Here is a 19956-nt window from a genome sequence, read left to right as displayed (position 1 = left end):
GTCAGATTGAGGGGCGTGGCCAGAGCGGAGAGTCAGATTCAGGGGCGTGGCCAGAGCAGAGAGTCAGATTCAGGGGCGTGGCCAGAGCGGAGTCAGATTGAGGGGTGTGGCCAGAGCGGAGTCAGATTGAGGGGCGTGGCCAGAGAGGAGTCAGATTGAGGGGCGTGGCCAGAGAGGAGTCACATTGAGGGGCGTGGCCAGAGTGGAGAGTCAGATTGAGGGGCGTGGCCAGAGAGGAGTCACATTGAGGGGCGTGGCCAGAGTGGAGAGTCAGATTGAGGGGCGTGGCCAGAGGAGTCACATTGAGGGGCGTGGCCAGAGTGGAGAGTCAGATTGAGGGGCGTGGCCAGAGAGGAGTCACATTGAGGGGCGTGGCCCGAGTGGAGAGTCAGATTGAGGGGCGTGGCCAGAGCGGTGAGTCAGATTGAGGGGCGTGGCCAGAGCGGTGAGTCAGATTGAGGGGCGTGGCCAGAGCGGAGTCAGATTGAGGGGCGTGGCCAGAGCGGAGTCAGATTGAGGGGCGTGGCCAGAGCGGAGTCAGATTGAGGGGCGTGGCCAGAGCGGAGAGTCAGATTGAGGGGCGTGGCCAGAGCGGAGTCAGATTGAGGGGCGTGGCCAGAGAGGAGTCAGATTGAGGGGCGTGGCCAGAGCAGAGTCAGATTGAGGGGCGTGGCCAGAGAGGAGTCAGATTGAGGGGCGTGGCCAGAGCGGAGTCAGATTGAGGGGCGTGGCGAGAGCGGAGTCAGATTGAGGGGCGTGGCCAGAGAGGAGTCAGATTGAGGGGCGTGGCCAGAGCGGAGAGTCAGATTGAGGGGCGTGGCCAGAGCGGAGTCAGATTGAGGGGCGTGGCCAGAGCGGAGTGTCAGATTGAGGGGCGTGGCCAGAGCGGAGTGTCAGATTGAGGGGCGTGGCCAGAGCGGAGTCAGATTGAGGGGCGTGGCCAGAGCGGAGTCAGATTGAGGGGCATGGCCAGAGCGGAGTCAGATTGAGGGGCGTGGCCAGAGCGGAGAGTCAGATTGAGGGGCGTGGCCAGAGCGGAGAGTCAGATTGAGGGGCGTGGCCAGAGCGGAGTCAGATTGAGGGGCGTGGCCAGAGCGGAGTCAGATTGAGGGGCGTGGCCAGAGCGGAGAGTCAGATTGAGGGGCGTGGCCAGAGCGGAGTCAGATTGAGGGGCGTGGCCAGAGCGGAGTCAGATTGAGGGGCGTGGCCAGAGCGGAGAGTCAGATTGAGGGGCGTGGCCAGAGCGGAGAGTCAGATTGAGGGGCGTGGCCAGAGCGGAGTCAGATTGAGGGGCGTGGCCAGAGCGGAGTCAGATTGAGGGGCGTGGCCAGAGCGGAGAGTCAGATTGAGGGGCGTGGCCAGAGCGGAGTCAGATTGAGGGGCGTGGCCAGAGCGGAGTGTCAGATTGAGGGGCGTGGCCAGAGCGGAGTGTCAGATTGAGGGGCGTGGCCAGAGCGGAGTCAGATTGAGGGGCGTGGCCAGAGCGGAGTCAGATTGAGGGGCGTGGCCAGAGCGGAGAGTCAGATTGAGGGGCGTGGCCAGAGCGGAGAGTCAGATTGAGGGGCGTGGCCAGAGCGGAGAGTCAGATTGAGGGGCGTGGCCAGAGCGGAGAGTCAGATTGAGGGGCGTGGCCAGAGCGGAGTCAGATTGAGGGGCGTGGCCAGAGCGGAGAGTCAGATTGAGGGGCGTGGCCAGAGCGGAGAGTCAGATTGAGGGGCGTGGCCAGAGCGGAGAGTCAGATTGAGGGGCGTGGCCAGAGAGGAGTCACATTGAGGGGCGTGGCCAGAGCGGAGTCAGATTGAGGGGCGTGGCCAGAGCGGAGTCAGATTGAGGGGCGTGGCCAGAGCGGAGTCAGATTGAGGGGCGTGGCCAGAGAGGAGTCAGATTGAGGGGTGTGGCCAGAGCGGAGTCAGATTGAGGGGCGTGGCCAGAGCGGAGTCAGATTGAGGGGCGTGGCCAGAGCGGAGTCAGATTCTCTTTCCTCGGGTCGAAAAGGGGCTCCTTTTAAGGTGAAGAAAGAAAATTAACAGCACAGGAACAGGCCCTTCGGCCCCTCCAACCCTGCACCGACCATGCTGCCCGACTGAACTAAAACCCCCCACCCTTCCGGGGACCATATCCCTCTATTCCCATCCTATTCATGTATTTGTCAAGACGCCCCTTAAAAGTCACTATTGTATCCGCTTCCACTACCTCCCCCGGCAACGAGTTCCAGGCACCCACCACCCTCTGTGTAAAAAATCTGCCTCGTACATCTCCTTTAAACCTTGCCCCTCGCACCTTTAACCTGAGCCCCTGAGTAATTGACTCTTCCACCCTGGGAAAAAGCTTCTGACTATCCACTCTGTCCATGCCTCTCATAATCTTGTAGACTTCTATCAGGTCTCCCCTCAACCTTCGTCGCTCCAGTGAGAACAAACCAAGTCTCCCCAATCTCTCCTCATAGCGAATGCCCTCCATACCAGGCAACATCCTGGTAAATCTTTTCTGGACCCTCTCCAAAGCCTCCACATCCTTCTGGTAGTGTGGCGACCAGAATTGGACACTATATTCCAAGTGCGGCCTCACTAAGGTTCTATAAACCTGCAACATGACTTGCCAATTTTTAAACTCAATACCCCGGCTGATGAAGGCAAGCATGCCGTATGCCTTCTTGACTACCTTCTCCACCTGCATTGCCACTTTCAGTGACCTGTGTACCTGTACACCCAGATCCCTCTGCCTATCAATACTCTCAAGGGTTCTGCCATTTACTGTATATTTCCTATCTGTCTTAGACCTTCCAAAATGCATTACCTCACATTTGTCCGGATTAAACTCCCGCTGCCATCTCTCCGCCCAAGTCTCCAACTGATCTATATCCTGCTGTATCCTCTGATGGTCCTCATCGCTATCCGCAAATCCATCAACCTTTGTGTCGTCCGCAAACTTACTAATCAAACCAGTTACATTTTCCTCCAAATCATTTATATATATTACAAACAGCAAAGGTCCCAGCACTGATCCCTGAGGAACACCACTTGCCACAGCTCTCCATTCAGAAACACACCCTTCCACTGCTACCCTCTGTCTTCTTTGACCGAGTAAGAAGTCTCACAACACCAGGTTAAACTCCAACAGGTTTATTTGGTAGCAAATACCATAAGCTTTCGGAGCACAGCTCCTTCGTCAGATGGGGACCGGGCCAGTTTTGTATCCACCTTGCCAGCTCACCTCTGATCCCATGCGACTTCACCTTCTGCACCAGTCTGCCATGAGGGACCTTGTCAAAGGCCTTACTGAAGTCCATGTAGACAACATCCACTGCCCTACCCTCATCAATCATCTTTGTCACTTCCTTGAAAAACCCGAATGGGAGTGAGTTGGGAAAGGGGTTGAGAATATGATTGGATTGGAATGGCTTTGGATCAGGAATGGGATTGAATCGGGATTTGATCGGGAATGGGGTTGGATCGGGAATGGGGTTGGATGTGTGTGCAGAGTTGCTCTGCTTTGTGAGGCTTCACTGAGCAGTGTTGTTGTTGTAGTTTACACAGAGTGCCCTGGACTGCATGGCAGTGGAGGTGGGACGGCTGCGATCCCTTCTACTGGTGAGTATCCGTCTGCTCAGCACCGGTCCCCTAACCCAACCTCGCCCCGACTCTCCCCCCCCACCTCGCCCCGACTCCCCCCCCCCTCGCCCCGATTCCCCCCCCCCCTCGCCCCGACTCTCTCCCCCCCCCCCTCGCCCCGACACTCCCTCCCCCCCCCTCCCCCCGCCCCCCCCCCCCAGCCCCACCCCCACCCCCCGCAGCCTCTTTGGTGTGACCCTGACACTGTTTCTCTCAGTAAGAAGTTTAACAACACCAGGTTAAAGTCCAACAGGTTTATTTGGTAGCAAAAGCCACACAAGCTTTCGGAGCTCCAAGGCCCTTCTTCAGGTGACAGTTTGGGTTGACTCACCTGAAGAAGGGGCTTGGAGCTCCGAAAGCTTGTGTGGCTTTTGCTACCAAATAAACCTGTTGGGACTTTAACCTGGTGTTGTTAAACTTCTTACTGTGTTTACCCCAGTCCAACACCGGCATCTCCAGATCAGGACTGTTTCTCTCCCCAGGCTGGAAGCGAGGCTGCTGACATCGCCATTCTTCTGAAGGACCTCAGCACCTCGTGCAGCGATATCCGGCAGTTCTGTAAGAAGGTTCGAAGACGAATGCCTGGAACGGATGCTCCTGGAATTCCAGCCGCGCTATCCTTCAGCTCCCAGGCAAATATCCTCTACTCTTTTGTTTGGAGTGTGATGGTAATGTGTTAATAGCACAGGCTTGTTAATATTAGACACACACCAGAAAGTAGACACACCCATGCTTAGTTTGCTTGGGACAGTTTGGGTTGTGGCATGGGTGCATAGTTCAGAGGAAAGAATGTTCCCAGGTGGACATTCCCGGGTGGACTCGGATCTGAAGATACTGGGAACACTGAGCTGTGTGTGATGTCCAGGTTAACATGTCGTGTCTGCTGCAGGTATCAGACACGCTGCTGGATTGCCGGAAGCACCTGACCCGTGTTGTGGCTGTGCTGCAGGAAATGGCAGCTGCAGGTATCCAGGTCATTACCCCCCTCCCAGAGAACGAAGGACTGCTGCCTCACAAACTGGAAGACATGGCGTTCAAAGCGACAGAACAGGTGAGTGTGTTCAGGGTATTTGTTGGTGTATTGATGATGTGATACTGGAGGCAGATAAACAGAGCTTTATTCATGGTGTGTGAACTCTGTGTGGCTGTTTCTCTCTCTCCCCCCAGCAGAGCTCCAGTGAGCCAATAGGAATAAATATAACACAGAGCAGTAATAATTCCACTGTCTCGGAGTCACCGTTACTGAAAACAACTTTCATTCTTGTTTGAAATTGAATTTAAATTGCGTGGATGTCTTGGTAAAACTGGATGCAGTTTCTCCGGTGAATCTTCCCATCCAATGACGTTACCTCTATTCCGTCATCTCCCCCTAAATCTAACCTCAGACGCCCCACAACCCAAATCCAGATGTATTTCCCGATGCATCCGAGTGTGGCTCCTGCTCTGCCCAAGACCGCAAGGAACTACAGGAGGTCGTGAAACTAGCCCAATCCATCAGGCAAACCAGCCTCCCATCCATTGGCTCTGTCTACACTTCCTGCTGCCTCGACAAAGCAGCCAGTATAATTAAGGACCCCACGCACCCCGGACATTCTCTCTTCCACCTTCGGTAAATGGTAGGACCTCAGGGAGTATCGTGGAACAGGACGACCTTAGAGTTCAGGTGCACAGTTCTCTAAAAGTGGAGTCACAGGTAGAGAGGGCAGCGAAGAAGGCTTTTAGCGTGCTAGTCTTCATCGCTCAGGGCATTGAGTATAGAAGTTGGGAAGTTATGTTGCAGTTGTACAGGACGTTGGTGAGGCCACACCTAGAACATAGAACATTACAGCGCAGTCCAGGCCCTTCGGCCCTCGATGTTGCACCGACCAGTGAAACCAATCTAAAGCCCATCTAATCTACACTATTCCAATATCATCCATATGTTTATCCAATAACCATTTGAATGCTCTTAATGTTGACGAGTCCACGACTGCTGCAGACAGGGCATTCCACGCCCTTACTACTCTCTGAGTAAAGAACCTACCTCTAACATCTGTCCTATATCTCTCACCCCTCAATTTAAAGCTATGCCCCCTCGTGCTAGCCAGCACCATCCGAGGAAAAAGGCTCTCACTATCCACCCTATCTAATCCTCTGATCATCTTGTGTGCCTCTATTAAGTCACCTCTTAACCTTCTTCTCTCTAACGAAAACAACCTCAAGCCCCTCAGCCTTTCCTCATACGATTTTCCCACCATACCAGGCAACATCCTGGTAAATCTCCTCTGCACCCTTTCCAACACTTCCACATCTTTCCTATAATACGGCGACCAGAACTGTACGCAATATTCCAAATGCGGCCGCACCAGAGTTTTGTACAGTTGCAGCATGACCTCCTGGCTCCGAAACTCAATCCCTCTACCAATAAAAGCTAACACACCGTACGCCTTCTTAACAACTCTATCAACCTGGGTGCCAACTTTCCGGGATCTATGCACATGGACACCCAGATCCCTCTGTTCATCCACACTGCCAAGTATCTTACCATTAGCCCAGTACACTGTATTCCTGTTACTCCTTCCAAAGTGAATCACCTCACACTTTTCCGCATTAAACTCCATTTGCCACCTCTCAGCCCAGCTCTGCAGCTTATCTATGTCCCTCTGTAACCTCAGTAAGAAGTCTCACAACACCAGATTAAAGTCCAACAGGTTTATTTGGTAGCAAATACCATAAGCTTTCGGAGCAATGCTCCTTCGTCAGATGGAGTGGTCTCTGTTCTCAAACAGGGCACAGTTTGTAACCTGTAACCTGTAACACAGTCTGTAACCTGCCACTTCCCTCCGCACTGTCTACAACTCCACCGACTTTAGTATCATCCGCAAATTTACTAATCCATCCTTCCACGCCCTCATCCAGGTCATTAATAAAAATGACAAACAGCAGTGGCCCCAAAACAGATCCTTGCGGTACACCACTAGTAACTGAACTCCAGGATGAATATTTCCCATCAACCACCACCTTCTGTTTTCTTACAGCTCGCCAATTCCTGATCCAAACCACTAAATCACTCTCAATCCCATGTGTCCGTATTTCCTGCAAAAGCTTACCATGGGGAACCTTATCAAAGGCTTTGCTGAAATCCATATACACCACATCAACCGCTTTACCCTCATCCACCTCTTTGGTCACCTTCTCAAAGAACTCAATAAGGTTTGTGAGGCACGACCTACCCTTCACAAAACCGTGTTGACTATCCCTAATCAAATTATTCCTTTCTCGGTGATTATAAATCCTATCTCTTATAATCCTTTCCAATACTTTGCCCACAACAGAAGTAAGGCTCACCGGTCTATAATTACCAGGGTTGTCCCTACTCCCCTTCTTGAACAAGGGGACAACATTTGCTATCCTCCAGTCTTCTGGCACTGTTCCTGTAGACAATGGCGATACAAATATCAAAGCCAAAGGCTCTGCAATCTCCTCTCTAGCCTCCCAGAGAATCCTGGGATAAATCCCATCCGGCCCAGGGGACTTATCGATTTTTACCCTTTCCAGAATGGCTAACACCTCCTCCTTAGTATTGTGTTCAGTTTTGGTCACCTTGCTATAGGAAAGATGTTATTAAACTGGAGAGAATGCAAAGAGATTTACAAGGATGTTGCCAGGACACAAGAGACTGAGTTATAGGGAGAGATTGGACAGGCGAGGACTTTTCTCTTTGGAGCGTAGGAGACTGAGGGGTGATCTTATCGAGGTGTATAAGATCATGAGAGGCAGGGATAGGATGAATGCAGTCAGTCTTTTCCCAGGGTTGGGGAATGGAGAACGAGAGGGCACAGGTTTAAGAGGGGAAAGAATTAATGGGAACCTGAGGAGCAACTTTTTTACACAGAGGGTGGTGCGGGTGTGGAATGAGCTGCCGGAGGGAGTGGTTGAGGCAGCGACATTGACAACATTTAAAAGGCATTGGGACAGATACATGGATAGGAAAGGTTTAGAGGGATATGGGCCCAATGCAGGGAAATGGGGTTAGCTTAGATGGGCTTTTTGGTCGGCGTGGCCCAGTTTGGGCCGAAGGGCCTGTCTCCGTGCCGTACGTTCTGTGATTCTTCTGTCAGGAAAAAGATACAAAAGTCTGAGGTCACGTAGCAGCCAACTCGAGAACAGCTTCTTCCCTGCTGTCATCAGACTTTTGAATGGACTTACCTCGGGTTAAACTGATTTTTCTCTTCACCCTAGCTATGACTGTAACATTATAGAATCATAGAAAATAGTGCAGGAGTTGGCCATTCAGCCCTCCGAGCCTGCTCCACCATTCAGCCCTCCGAGCCTGCTCCACCATTCAGCCCTCCGAGCCTGCTCCACCATTCAGCCCTCCGAGCCTGCTCCACCATTCTATATGATCATGGCTGATCATGTACTGTCAGTCTCCCACTTTCTCTCCAGACCCCTTGATCCCTTTCGCCACAAGGGCGACGTCCAGCTCCCTCTTGAACATATCTAACAAACTGGCCCCAACAGCTTTCTGTGGGAGAGAATTCCACAGGTTCACAACTCTCTGAGTGAAGAAGTTCCTCCACATCTCAGTCCTGAATGGCTTACCCCTTATTCTTAGACTGTGACTTCTCGTTCAGCCATTCCCCAACATCAGGAACATTCTTCCCGCATCCAGCCTGTCCAATCCCATCAGTATTTTATATGTTTCTGTGAGATCCCCTCTCATTCTTCTAAATTCCAGTGAGTACAAGCCCAGTCGATCCAGTCTCTCTTCATATGTCAGTCCTGCCATTCCAGGAATCAGTCTGGTGAACCTTCGCTGGATTCCCTCAATAGTAAGAATGTCCTTCCTCAGACTAGGAGGCACTGTATAACTGCAGCAAGACATCCTTACTCCGATACTCAAACCCTCTTGCTATGAAGGCCAGCATGCCATTAGCTTTCCTCACCGCCTGCTGTACCTGCCTGCCAACCTTCAGCGACTGTTCCACCGTGACTTTATTAGCTTGGATGGGTGACTGGTTGACGGACAGAAGACAGAGAGTTGGGATAAATGTTTGTTTTTCTGGATGGCAAGAAGTAACTCGTGGGGTTCCACAGGGTTCAGTCCTTGGGGCCCCAGCTATTTATAAACTATATTACTGACTTAGACACAGGGATAGAGGCTCTATCGTCAATTTTGCAGATGACACAAAAATAGTGGAGGCAGTAAGTTGCAATGAGGGAATAAGAACTTTACAAATGGATATAGATCGGTTAGGAGAGTGGGCCAAAATGTGGCAGGTGGAGTTTAACATGGATAAGTGTGAGGTCATGCATTTTGGTTGGAAAAATGGGAAGGCGGCTTATTATCTAAATGGGGAGAGACTTCGGGGCGCCCCGGTGCAGAGGGATCTGGGTGTCGTTGTTCATCAGTCACAGAAAACTAGCATGCAGGTACAGCAGATAATAGCAAATGGGATGTTGGCATTTATAGCTAAAGGAATAGAATATAAAGGTAAGGAAGTATTGTTGCAACTATACAAGGCTTTGGTGAGGCCGCACCTGGAGTATTGTGCACAGTTTTGGTCCCTGTATTTGAGGAAAGATGTAGTGGCATTGGAGGCAGTTCAGAGGAGGTTCACTAGATTGATTCCAGAACTGGCTTGCCCAAAGGAGGCAGAGAGTGTGTACAGATGGGTCTTTTTCTAAATGGAGGTCGGTCACCAGTGGTGTGCCCCAGGGATCTGTTCTGGGGCCCTTGCTGTTTGTCATTTTCATAAATGACCTGGATGAGGAAGCAGAGGGATGGGTTGGTAAGTTTGCCGACGACACGAAGGTTGGTGGGGTTGTGGATGGTCTGGAGGGATGTCAGAAGTTACAGAGGGACATAGATAGGATGCAAGACTGGGCGGAGAAGTGGCAGATGGACTTCAACCCAGATAAAAACGTAGTGGTCCATTTTGGCAGGTCAAATGGGATGAAGGAGTACAATATTAAGGGAAAGACTCTTAGTGCTGTAGAGGATCAGAAGGACCTTGGGGTCCGGGTCCATAGGACTCTGAAATCGGCCCCGCAGGTGGAGGAGGTGGTTAAGAAGACGTATGGTGTGCTGGCCTTTATCAATCGAGGGATTGAGTTTAGGAGTCCGGGGATAATGATGCAGCTATATAAGACCCTCGTCAGACCCCACTTGGAGTACTGTGCTCAGTTCTGGTCGCCTCACTATAGGAAGGATGTGGAAAAGATTGAAAGGGTGCAGAGGACATTTACAAGGATGTTGCCTGGATTGAGTGGCATGCCTTATGAGGATAGGTTGAGGGAGCTCGCTCTTTTCTCCTTGGAGAGACGAAGGATGAGAGGAGACCTAATAAAGGTGTATAAGATGTTGAGAGGCATAGATCGGGTGGACTCTCAGAGGCTTTTTCCCAGGGTGGAAATGTCTGCTACGAGAGGACACAGGTTTAGGGTGCTGGGGGGTAGGTACAGGGGAGATTTTAGGGGTAAGTTTTTCACACACAGGGTGGTGGGCGAGTGGAATCGGCTGCTGTCAGTGGTGGTGGAGGCAAACTCAATAGGGTCTTTTAAGAGACTCCTGGATGAGTGCATGGAGCTTAATAGGATGGAGGGTTATAGGTAGGTCTAGAAGGTAAGGATGTGTTCGGCACAACTTGTGGGGCTGAAGGGCCTGTTTGTGCTGTAGTTTTTCTATGTTTCTATGAGGAGTTTTTCGTATGAAGAGAGATTGAACAGTTTAGGCCCATACTCTCTGGAATTTAGAAAAATGAGGGGAGATGGAGCTATTACAAGGGGGCATAACTATAGGGTTCGTGGTGGGAGATACAGGAAGGATATCAGAGGTAGGTTCTTTACGCAGAGAGTGGTTGGGGTGTGGAATGGACTGCCTGCAGTGATAGTGGAGTCAGACACTTTAGGAACATTTAAGCGGTTATTGGATAGGCACATGGAGCACACCAGGATGATAGGGAGTGGGATAGCTTGATCTTGGTTTCAGATAAAGCTCGGCACAACATCGTGGGCCGAAGGGCCTGTTCTGTGCTGTACTGTTCTATGTTCTATGAGATCAAATTGAGGTATTCAAGATGATAAAAGGTTTGGATAAAGTAGACATGGAGTGGAAGCTTCCTCTCACGCTGGCACAGTGGTTAGCACTGCTGCCTCACAGCGCCAGGGACCTGGGTTCGATTCCCGGCTGAGGTCACTGTCTGTGTGGAGTTTGCACATTCTCCTCGTGTCTGCGTGGGTTTCCTCCGGGTGCCCCGGTTTCTTCCCACAGTCTGAAAGACGTGCTGGTTCGGGTGCATTGACCCGAACAGGCACCGGAAGGTGGTGACTAGGGGAATTTCACAGTAACTTCATTGCACTGTTAATGTAAGCCTTACTTGTCACTGATAAATAAACGTTACTTTCTTGTGGGCATTCTAGGACGAGAGGTCATAGTCTTAGGATAAGGGGCAGCAAATTTAAAACAGAGTTGAGGAGAAACTACTTCTCCCAAAGGGTTGTGAATCTGTGGAATTCGCTGCCCCAAAGTGCGGTGGATGCTGGGACAGTGAGTAAATTTAAGGAGGAGTTAGACAGATTTTTAATTGGTAATGGGTTGAAGGGTTATGGGGAGAAGGCAGGAAAATGGGGATGAGGATTGATTAGTAAGTTTGCGGACAACACAAAGGTTGGTGGATTTGCGGATAGCGATGAGGACCATCAGAGGATACAGCAGGATATAGAACATAGAAAAAATACAGCACAAACAGGCCCTTCGGCCCACAAGTTGCGCCGGTCATGTCCCTACCTACCTAGGCTTATATATAGGCTTACCTATAACCCTCAATCCTATTAAGTCCCATGTACTCATCCAGAAGTCTCTTAAAAGACCCTATCGAGTTTGCCTCCACCACCACTGACGGCAGCTGATTCCACTCACCCACCACCCTCTGAGTGAAAAACTTACCCCTGACATCTCCTCTGTACCTACTCCCCAGCACCTTAAACCTGTGTCCTCTGTAGCAGACATTTCAGCCCTGGGAAAAAGTCTCCGAGAAATAGATAGGAAATATACAGTAAATGGCAGAACCGTTCAGAGTATTGATAGGCAGAGGGATCTGGGTGTACAGGTACACAGGTCACTGAAAGTGGCAATGCAGGTGGAGAAGGTAGTGAAGAAGGCATACGGCATGCTTGCCTTCATCAGCCGGGGCACTGAGTTTAAAAACTGGCAAGTCATATTGCAGCTTTATAGAACCTTAGTGAGGCCGCACTTGGAATATAGTGTTCAATTCTGGTCGCCACACTACCAGAAGGATGTGGAGGCTTTGGAGAGGGTACAGAAAAGATGTACCAGGATGTTGCCTGGTATGGAGGGCATTAGCTATGAGGAGAGGTTGGAGAAACTTGGTTTGTTCTCACTGGAACGACGGAGGTTGAGGGGCGACCTGATAGAAGTCTACAAGATTATGAGGGGCATGGACAGAGTGGATAGACAGAAGCTTTTTCCTAGGGTGGAAGAGTCAATTACTACGGGGCACAGGTTTAAGGTGTGAGGGGCAAGGTTTAAAGGAGATGTATGAGGCAGATTTTTTACACAGAGTCGTGGGTGCCTGGAACTCGTTGCCGGGGGAGGTAGTGGAAGCGGATACAGTAGTGACTTTTAAGGGGCATCTTGACAAAGAACAAAGAACAGTACAGCACAGGAAACAGGCCCTTCGGCCCTCCAAGCCTGTGCCGCTCCTTGGTCCAACTAGACCAATCGTTTGTATCCCTCCATTCCCAGGCTGCTCATGTGACTATCCAGGTAAGTCTTAAACGATGTCAGCGTGCCTGCCTCCACCACCCTACTTGGCAGCGCATTCCAGGCCCCCACCACCCTCTGTGTAAAAAACGTCCCTCTGATGTCTGAGTTATACTTCGCCCCTCTCAGCTTGAGCCCGTGACCCCTCGTGATCGTCACCTCCGACCTGGGAAAAAGCTTCCCACTGTTCACCCTATCTATACCCTTCATAATCTTGTATACCTCTATTAGATCTCCCCTCATTCTCCGTCTTTCCAAGGAGAACAACCCCAGTCTACCCAATCTCTCCTCATAGCTAAGACCCTCCATACCAGGCAACATCCTGGTAAACCTTCTCTGCACTCTCTCCAATGCCTCCACGTCCTTCTGGTAGTGCGGCGACCAGAACTGGACGCAGTACTCCAAATGTGGCCTAACCAGCGTTCTATACAGCTGCATCATCAGACTCCAGCTTTTATACTCTATACCCCGTCCTATAAAGGCAAGCATACCATATGCCTTCTTCACCACCTTCTCCACCTGTGTTGCCACCTTCAAGGATTTGTGGACTTGCACACCTAGGTCCCTCTGTGTTTCTATACTCCTGATGACTCTGCCATTTATTGTATAACTCCTCCCTACATTATTTCTTCCAAAATGCATCACTTCGCATTTATCCGGATTAAACTCCATCTGCCACCTCTCCGTCCAATTTTCCAGCCTATCTATATCCTGCTGTGTTGCCCGACAATGCTCTTCGCTATCCGCAATTCCAGCCATCTTCATGTCATCCGCAAACTTGCTGATTACACCAGTTACACCTTCTTCCAAATCATTTATATATATCACAAATACATGAATAGGATGGGAATAAAGGGATATGGTCCCCAGAAGGGGAGGGGGTTTTAGTTCAGTCGGGCAGCATGGTCGGTGCAGGCTTGGAGGGGCCGAAGGGCCTGTTCCTGTGCTGTAATTTTCTTTGTTCTTTGAGAAGCATATCAGCTATGATCAAGTGACAGAGTGGACTTGATGGGCTGAATGGCCTCATTCTGTTCCTGTATCTTATGAACTTTTGACACCCAGGTCACATTGCACTTCCCCTTTTCCTGAACTGCCACCATTCAGATAATAATCTTCCTTCCTATTTTTGGCCACCAAAGTGGATAATCTCACATTGATCCACATTATATTGCATTTGCTAAGTATTTGCCCACTCAGCCAGCCTGTCCAAGTCACCCTGCAACCTCCTAGCATCTTCCCACAGCACACGCTGTCACCCCAGCTTACTGTCGTCTGCAAATCTGGAGACATTGCATTCAATTCCTTCATCCAAATCATTAATGTATATTGTGAATAGCTGGGGTCCCAGCACTGAACCCTGCGGTATCCCACGAGTCACTGCCTGCCACTCTGAAAAGGACCCGTTCATTCTCACTCTCTGCTTCCTGTCTGCCAACCAGTTCTCTATCCACATCAATACATTACCCCCAATATAATGAGCTTTAATTTTGCTCACTAATCTCTTGTGTGGGACCTTGTCAAAAGCCATTTGAAAGTCCAGATACACAACATCCACTGGTTCACCCCTGTCCACTCTACTGGTCAGAAGATTTATCAAGCACGATTCCCCTTTGAGGGAATCCATGCTGACTCGGACCGATCCTGTCACCACTTTCCAAATGCTCAGTTTATAGAATTGACTCCTTAATAATTGACTCCAATGTTTTCCCCAGCACCCTTTCCCTCTTTTCCTTCTCCGCTGTGTACTCTATGAATGGTATGCATTGTCTGTGTAGCACACAAGAAACAATACTTTTCACCATGTTAATACATGATGATAAATCAAAAAAACTTCAATTCTCCCTCTGACCCAGCCTTCCCTGTGACCCTCCTACTTATCCGCCGCCCCCTCATGTAAATTGAGAGAAGTGGATACTCAGTGAGACCTTGGAGTCCTTGTCCATCAGTCGCTGAAAGTAAGCGTGCAGGTACAGCAGGCAGTGAAGAAGGGAAATGGTATGTTGGCCTTCATCGCGAGAGGATTTGAGTATCGGGATCGGGATGTTTTGCTGCAATTGTACAGGGTGTTGGTGAGGCCACACCTGGGGTATTGTGGGCAGTTTTGGTGTCATTATCTGAGGAAGGATGTCCTTGCTATAGAGGGAGCACAGCTAAGGTTTACCAGGCTGATACCTGGGATGGCAGGTCTGTCACATGAGGAGAGACTAAGTTGGTTAGGATTATATTCACTGGAGTTTAGAAGAGTGAGAGGGGATCTCACAGAAACTTATAAAATTCTAACAGGGTTAGACAGGGTAGATTCAGAAAGAATGTTTCCATTCTTTCTAGGGGTCATAGTTTGAGGATAAGGGGTAAACCTTTTAGAGCTGAGGTGAGGAGAAATTTCTTCACCCAGAGGGTGGTGAATGTGTGGAATTCACTCCCACAGAAAGTAGTTCAGGCCAAAACGTTTTGTGATTTATATAAATGACACAGATGACTCTATGGGAGTGAGGTCGGATCAGTCAGTTTGTGGATGACACAAAGATTGGCCGGGTGGGTAACAGTGAGGCTACAGTCTTGGGCTACAGGAAGATATCGACGAGATGGTCAAATGGGTGGATAAGTGGCAGATGGAATTTAACCCTGAAAAGTGTGAGGTGATTCACTTTGGAAGGAGTAATTTGACAAGGAAGCATACTGTGGAAGGTCTGACACTGGGAAGTTCTGTGGAACAGAGGGACCTTGGCGTGTTTATCCATAGATCTCTGAAGGTGGAAAGGCAGGTTAATAGGGTGGTGAAAAAGGCATATGGCACACTCGCCTTTATAAATCAGGGTATAGATTACAAAAGCAGGAAGGTCATGATGGAGTTGTTTAGAACTTTGGTGAGGTCACAGCTGGAGCACTGTGTGCAGTTCTGGTCGCCACATTATCGGAAGGACGTGATCGCACTGGAGGGGGTGCAGAGGAGATTCACCAGGATGCTGCCTGGGATGGAGCATTTCAGTTATGAAGAGAGGTTGGATAGGTTGTGTTGTTTTCTCTGGAACAGAGAAGACTGAGGGGGTGACCTGATTGAGGTGTTCAAGATTATGAGAGACGTAGACAGAGTGGATGAGGAGCAGCTGTTCCCCTGAGTTGAAGGGTCAGTCACGAGGGGTTATAAGTAAGGGGCAGGAGGTTTAGGGGAAATATTTTTTACCCAGAGGGTGGTGAGGGTCTGGAATGCGCTGGCTGGGAGGGTGGTGGAGGCGGGATGCCGCACATCCTTTAATAAGTACCTGGTTTGCACCTGACATATCAAGGCTATGGGCCAAGTGCTGGCAGATGGAATGAGGTGGGAGGTCAGGTGTTTCTCACATGTTGGTGCAAACTCGACGGGCTGAAGGGCCTCTCCTGTGTGATACGATTGTATGATTTCAGGAAGAAATTGGATATAGCTCTTGGGGCTAAAGGGATCAAGAGATATGGGGGAAACGGGGATCAGGATATTGAATTCGAAAAAAAAAGAAAATTACAGCACAGGAACAGGCCCTTCGGCCCCTCCAAGCCTGCACCGACCATGCTGCCCGACTGAACTAAAGCCCCTGACCCTTCCGGGGACCATATCCCTCTATTCCCATCTATTCATGTATTTGTCCAGACGCCCCTTAAAAGTCACTACCGTATCCGCTTCCACCACCTCCCCCGGCAGCGAGTTCCAGGCACCCACCACCCTCTGTGTAAAAAATCTGCCTCGTACATCTCCTTTAAACCTTGCCCCTCGCACCTTAAACCTGTGCCCCCTAGAAATTGACTCTTCCACCCTGGGAAAAAGCTTCTGACTATCCACTCTGTCCATGCCTCTCATAATCTTGTAGACTTCTATCAGGTCGCCTCCTCAACCTCCGTCGCTCCAGTGAGAACAAACCAGGTTTCTCCAACTTCTCATAGCTAATGCCCTCCATTCCAGGCAACATCCTGGTAAATCTTTTCTGTACCCCCTCCAAAGCCTCCACATCTTTCTGGTAGTGTGGCGACCAGAATTGAACACTATATTCCAAGTGTGGCCTAACTAAGGTTCTATAAAGCTGCAACATGACTTGCCAATTTTTAAACTCAATACCCCGGCCGATGAAGGCAAGCATGCCGTATGCCTTCTTAACTACCTTTCACACAGAGGGTGGTGGGCGAGTGGAATCGGCTGCCGTCAGTGGTGGTGGAGGCGAACTCAATAGGGTCTTTTAAGAGACTCCTGGATGAGTACATGGAGCGTGATAGGATGGAGGGTTATAGGTAGGTCTAAAAGGTAGGGATGTGTTCGGCGCAACTTGTGGGCCAAAGGGCCTGTTTGTGCTGTAGTTTTTCAGACTGGAGACCAGTTACCAGCAGTGTACCACAGGGATCAGTGCTTGGTCCTCTGCTATTTGTGATTTTTATTAATGACTTAGAGGAGGGGTCTGAAGGGTGGATCAGTAAATTTGCTGATGACACCAAGATTGGTGGAGTAGTGAATGAGGTGGAGGGCTGTTGTAGGCTGCAAAGAGACATAGATAGGATGCAAAGCTGGGCTGAAAAATGGCAGATGGAGTTTAACCCTGATAAATGCGAGGTGATTCATTTTGGTAGGACAAATTTGAATGTGGATTACAGGGTCAACGGCAGGGTTCTGAGGAATGTGGAGGAACAGAGAGATCTTGGGGTTCATATCCACAGATCTCTAAAGGTTGCCACTCAAGTGGATAGAGCCGTGAAGGCGACCTATAGTGTGTTAGCGTTTATTAACAGGGGGTTTGAGTTTAAGAGCCGTGGGGTTATGCTGCAACTGTACAGGACCTTGGTGAGACCACATTTGGAATATTGTGTGCAGTTCTGGTCACCTCACTATAAGAAGGATGTGGAAGCGCTGAAAAGAGTGCAGAGGAGATTTACCAGGATGCTGCCTGGTTTGGAGGGTAGGTCTTATGAGGAAAGGTTGAGGGAGCTAGGGCTTTTCTCTTTAGAGCAGAGGAGGATGAGAGGCGACTTAATAGAGGTTTATAAGATGATGAGGGGGATAGATAGAGTGGACGTTCAGAGACTATTTCCTCGGGTGGATGTAGCTGTTACTAGGGGGCATAACTATAAGGTTCATATAGGAGGGATGTCCGAGGTATGTTCTTTACTCAGAGAGTGGTTGGGGTGTGGAATGGACTGCCTGCAGTGATAGTGGAGTCGGACACTTTTGGAACTTTCAAGCAGTTATTGGATAGGCACATGGAGCACACCAGGATGGTAGGGAGTGGGATAGCTTGATCTTGGTTTCGGACAAAGCTCGGCACAACATCGTGGGCGGAAGGGCCTGTTCTGTGTTCTATGTTCTATATATATTACAAACAGCAAAAATCCCAGTACTGAAGTCTACAGGATTATGAGAGGCATGGACAGAGTGGATAGTCAGAAGCTTTTTGCCAGAGTGGAAGAGTCAATTACTCGGGGGCACAGGTTTAAGGTGCGAAGGGCAAGGTTTAAAGGAGATAGAACATAGAAAAGCTACAGCACGAACAGGCCCTTCGGCCCACAAGTTGCACCGAACATGTCCCTCCCTACTGGGCTTACCTAAGTCTACTGTACCTGGTATTCCCAGGGGGTCTCCCATCCAAGTACTCATCAGGCCTGAGTCTGCTTAGCTTCCAAGTTCAGACGAGATCAGGCGTTTTCAGTACATCTGAGATGTACGAGGCAGATTTTTTACACAGAGTAGTGGGTGCCTGGAACTCACTGCCGGGGGAGGTAGTGGAAGCGGATACGGTAGTGACTTTTAAGGAGCATATTGACAAATACATGAATAGGATGGGAATAGAGGGATATGGTCCCCGGAAGGGTAGGGGGTTTTAGTTCAGTCGGGCAGCATGGTCGGTGCAGGCTTGGAGGGCCGAAGGGCCTGTTCCTGTGCTGTAATTCTCTTTGTTCTTTGATCCCTGAGGAACACCACTTGTCACAGCCCTCCATTCAGAAACGCACCCTTCCACTGCTACCCTCTGTCTTCTTTGACTGAGCCAGTTTTGTATCCACCTTGCCAGCTCACCTCTGATCCCAATGCGACTTCACCTTCTGCACCAGTCTGCCATGAGGGACCTTGTCAAAGGCCTTACTGAAGTCCATGTAGACAACATCCACTGCCCTACCCTCATCAATCATGTTCGTCACTTCCTCGAAAAACTCGATCAAGTTAGTGAGACTCGACCTCCCCTTCACAAAACCATGTTGCCTCTCACTAATACGTCCACTTATTTCCAAGTGGGAGTAAATCCTGTCTCGAAGAATCCTCTCCAATAATTTCCCTACCACTGATGTAAGGCTCACCGGCCTGTAATTACCTGGATTATTCTTGTTACCATTCTTAAACAACGGAACAACATTGGCTATTCTCCAATCCTCTGGCACCTCCCCTGTAGCCAGTGAGGATCCAAAGATTTCTCTCAAGGCCCCAGCAATTTCCTCCCTTGCCTCTCTCAGTATTCTGGGGTATATCCCATCAGGCCCTGGGGATTTGTCCACCTTAATGTTTCTCAAGAACACAATACCTCCTCCTTTTTGATCACAAGATGACTCAAACTATCTACACATCGTTTCACAGACTTATCCACCAAGTCCTTCTCTTTGGTGAACACTGACACAAAGTACTCATTTAATACCTCATCCATTTCCTCTGGCTCCACGCATAGATTCCCTCCCTTGTCCTGGAGTGGGCCAACCCTCGCCCTGGCTACTCTCTTGCTCTTTATATCTGCATAAAAAGCCTTGGGATTTTCCTTAATCCTGTTGGCCAAGGCTTTTTGTGACCCCTTTCAGCCCTCCTTGCTCCTTGCTTAAGTTTCTTTCTACTTTCTTTGTATTCCACACTTGCTTCGTGTGTTCCCAGCCTCCGAGCTTTGATAAATGCTTCCTTTTTCTCTTTGACTGTCCTCAGAATCACAGGAAGTTTACAGTGTAGGTGAGGCCATTTGGCCCATCGTGTCAGCACCAGCTCTCCGAATGAGCAGTTCACCTTCTCTCACTTTGTCCCTTTTTGGATAGCAGGCTAATTCCATTTGGAGTGATTCAGTTGAAGCTGGAAGTGTCCCACCCTCAAGTACTGTGGAAGATCAGTGCATGAGTTCGTAACAACAGTGTAATTGAATACAGCTCCATCCGTGTTTGGGAATCTGCAGAGTGGCAGCTTTACTCTGTACCTTACTGTTTGTTTGCCACATGATGCAGTTTAATATTTACTGATTGGTTCCCAGGTGTATGGAGCACAGGCTGCAAGTCCATATGAATGTCTTCATCAGTCATGTACTGTCATCATAGTCACCATGAACAAGATGGCTACAGCAATGCAGGAGGGAGAGTATGATTCCGAGAGAGCATTCATCAAGGTAGGAACGCAACAGGGAGCTTCTGTCCATGTTTGTGCTTCACTCGGCGAAGGAGGGAGTGAGAGCGAGACCTGGAGCTTTTATTAACTCTCCCTCCAGCTGCCTCCCCCTCACCTCCCACCTCATCATCGCCCTCCCACCAGCCCTGTCCCCACTCAGCACCCGCCTCACCCCGGGCCCCCACGCCTCGCCCCGGCCCCGTTCCCCCACCGCCCCC

The 19956-nt window shown here is 49.9% G+C and overlaps 1 protein-coding gene across 1 annotated transcript in view; it reads left to right on the top strand.

Annotated features, from left to right (window-relative positions):
• Positions 1–19956, top strand: part of LOC144488602 (dynactin subunit 1-like) — a gene marked incomplete at both ends in the record, with an annotated part of 63202 nt that overhangs the window by 23907 nt on the left and 19339 nt on the right. Inside the window, 4 exons of the mRNA XM_078206663.1 lie at positions 3528–3590; positions 4094–4243; positions 4501–4662; positions 19608–19739. Of these exons, the coding sequence (XP_078062789.1) occupies positions 3528–3590; positions 4094–4243; positions 4501–4662; positions 19608–19739 (507 nt within the window). The remainder of the gene's footprint in view (positions 1–3527; positions 3591–4093; positions 4244–4500; positions 4663–19607; positions 19740–19956) is intronic.

Source organism: Mustelus asterias, unplaced genomic scaffold (genome assembly GCF_964213995.1).
Source record: "Mustelus asterias unplaced genomic scaffold, sMusAst1.hap1.1 HAP1_SCAFFOLD_1700, whole genome shotgun sequence".
Taxonomy (NCBI): Eukaryota; Metazoa; Chordata; class Chondrichthyes; order Carcharhiniformes; family Triakidae; genus Mustelus; species Mustelus asterias.
This window is presented reverse-complemented; position numbering and strand designations above follow the sequence as displayed.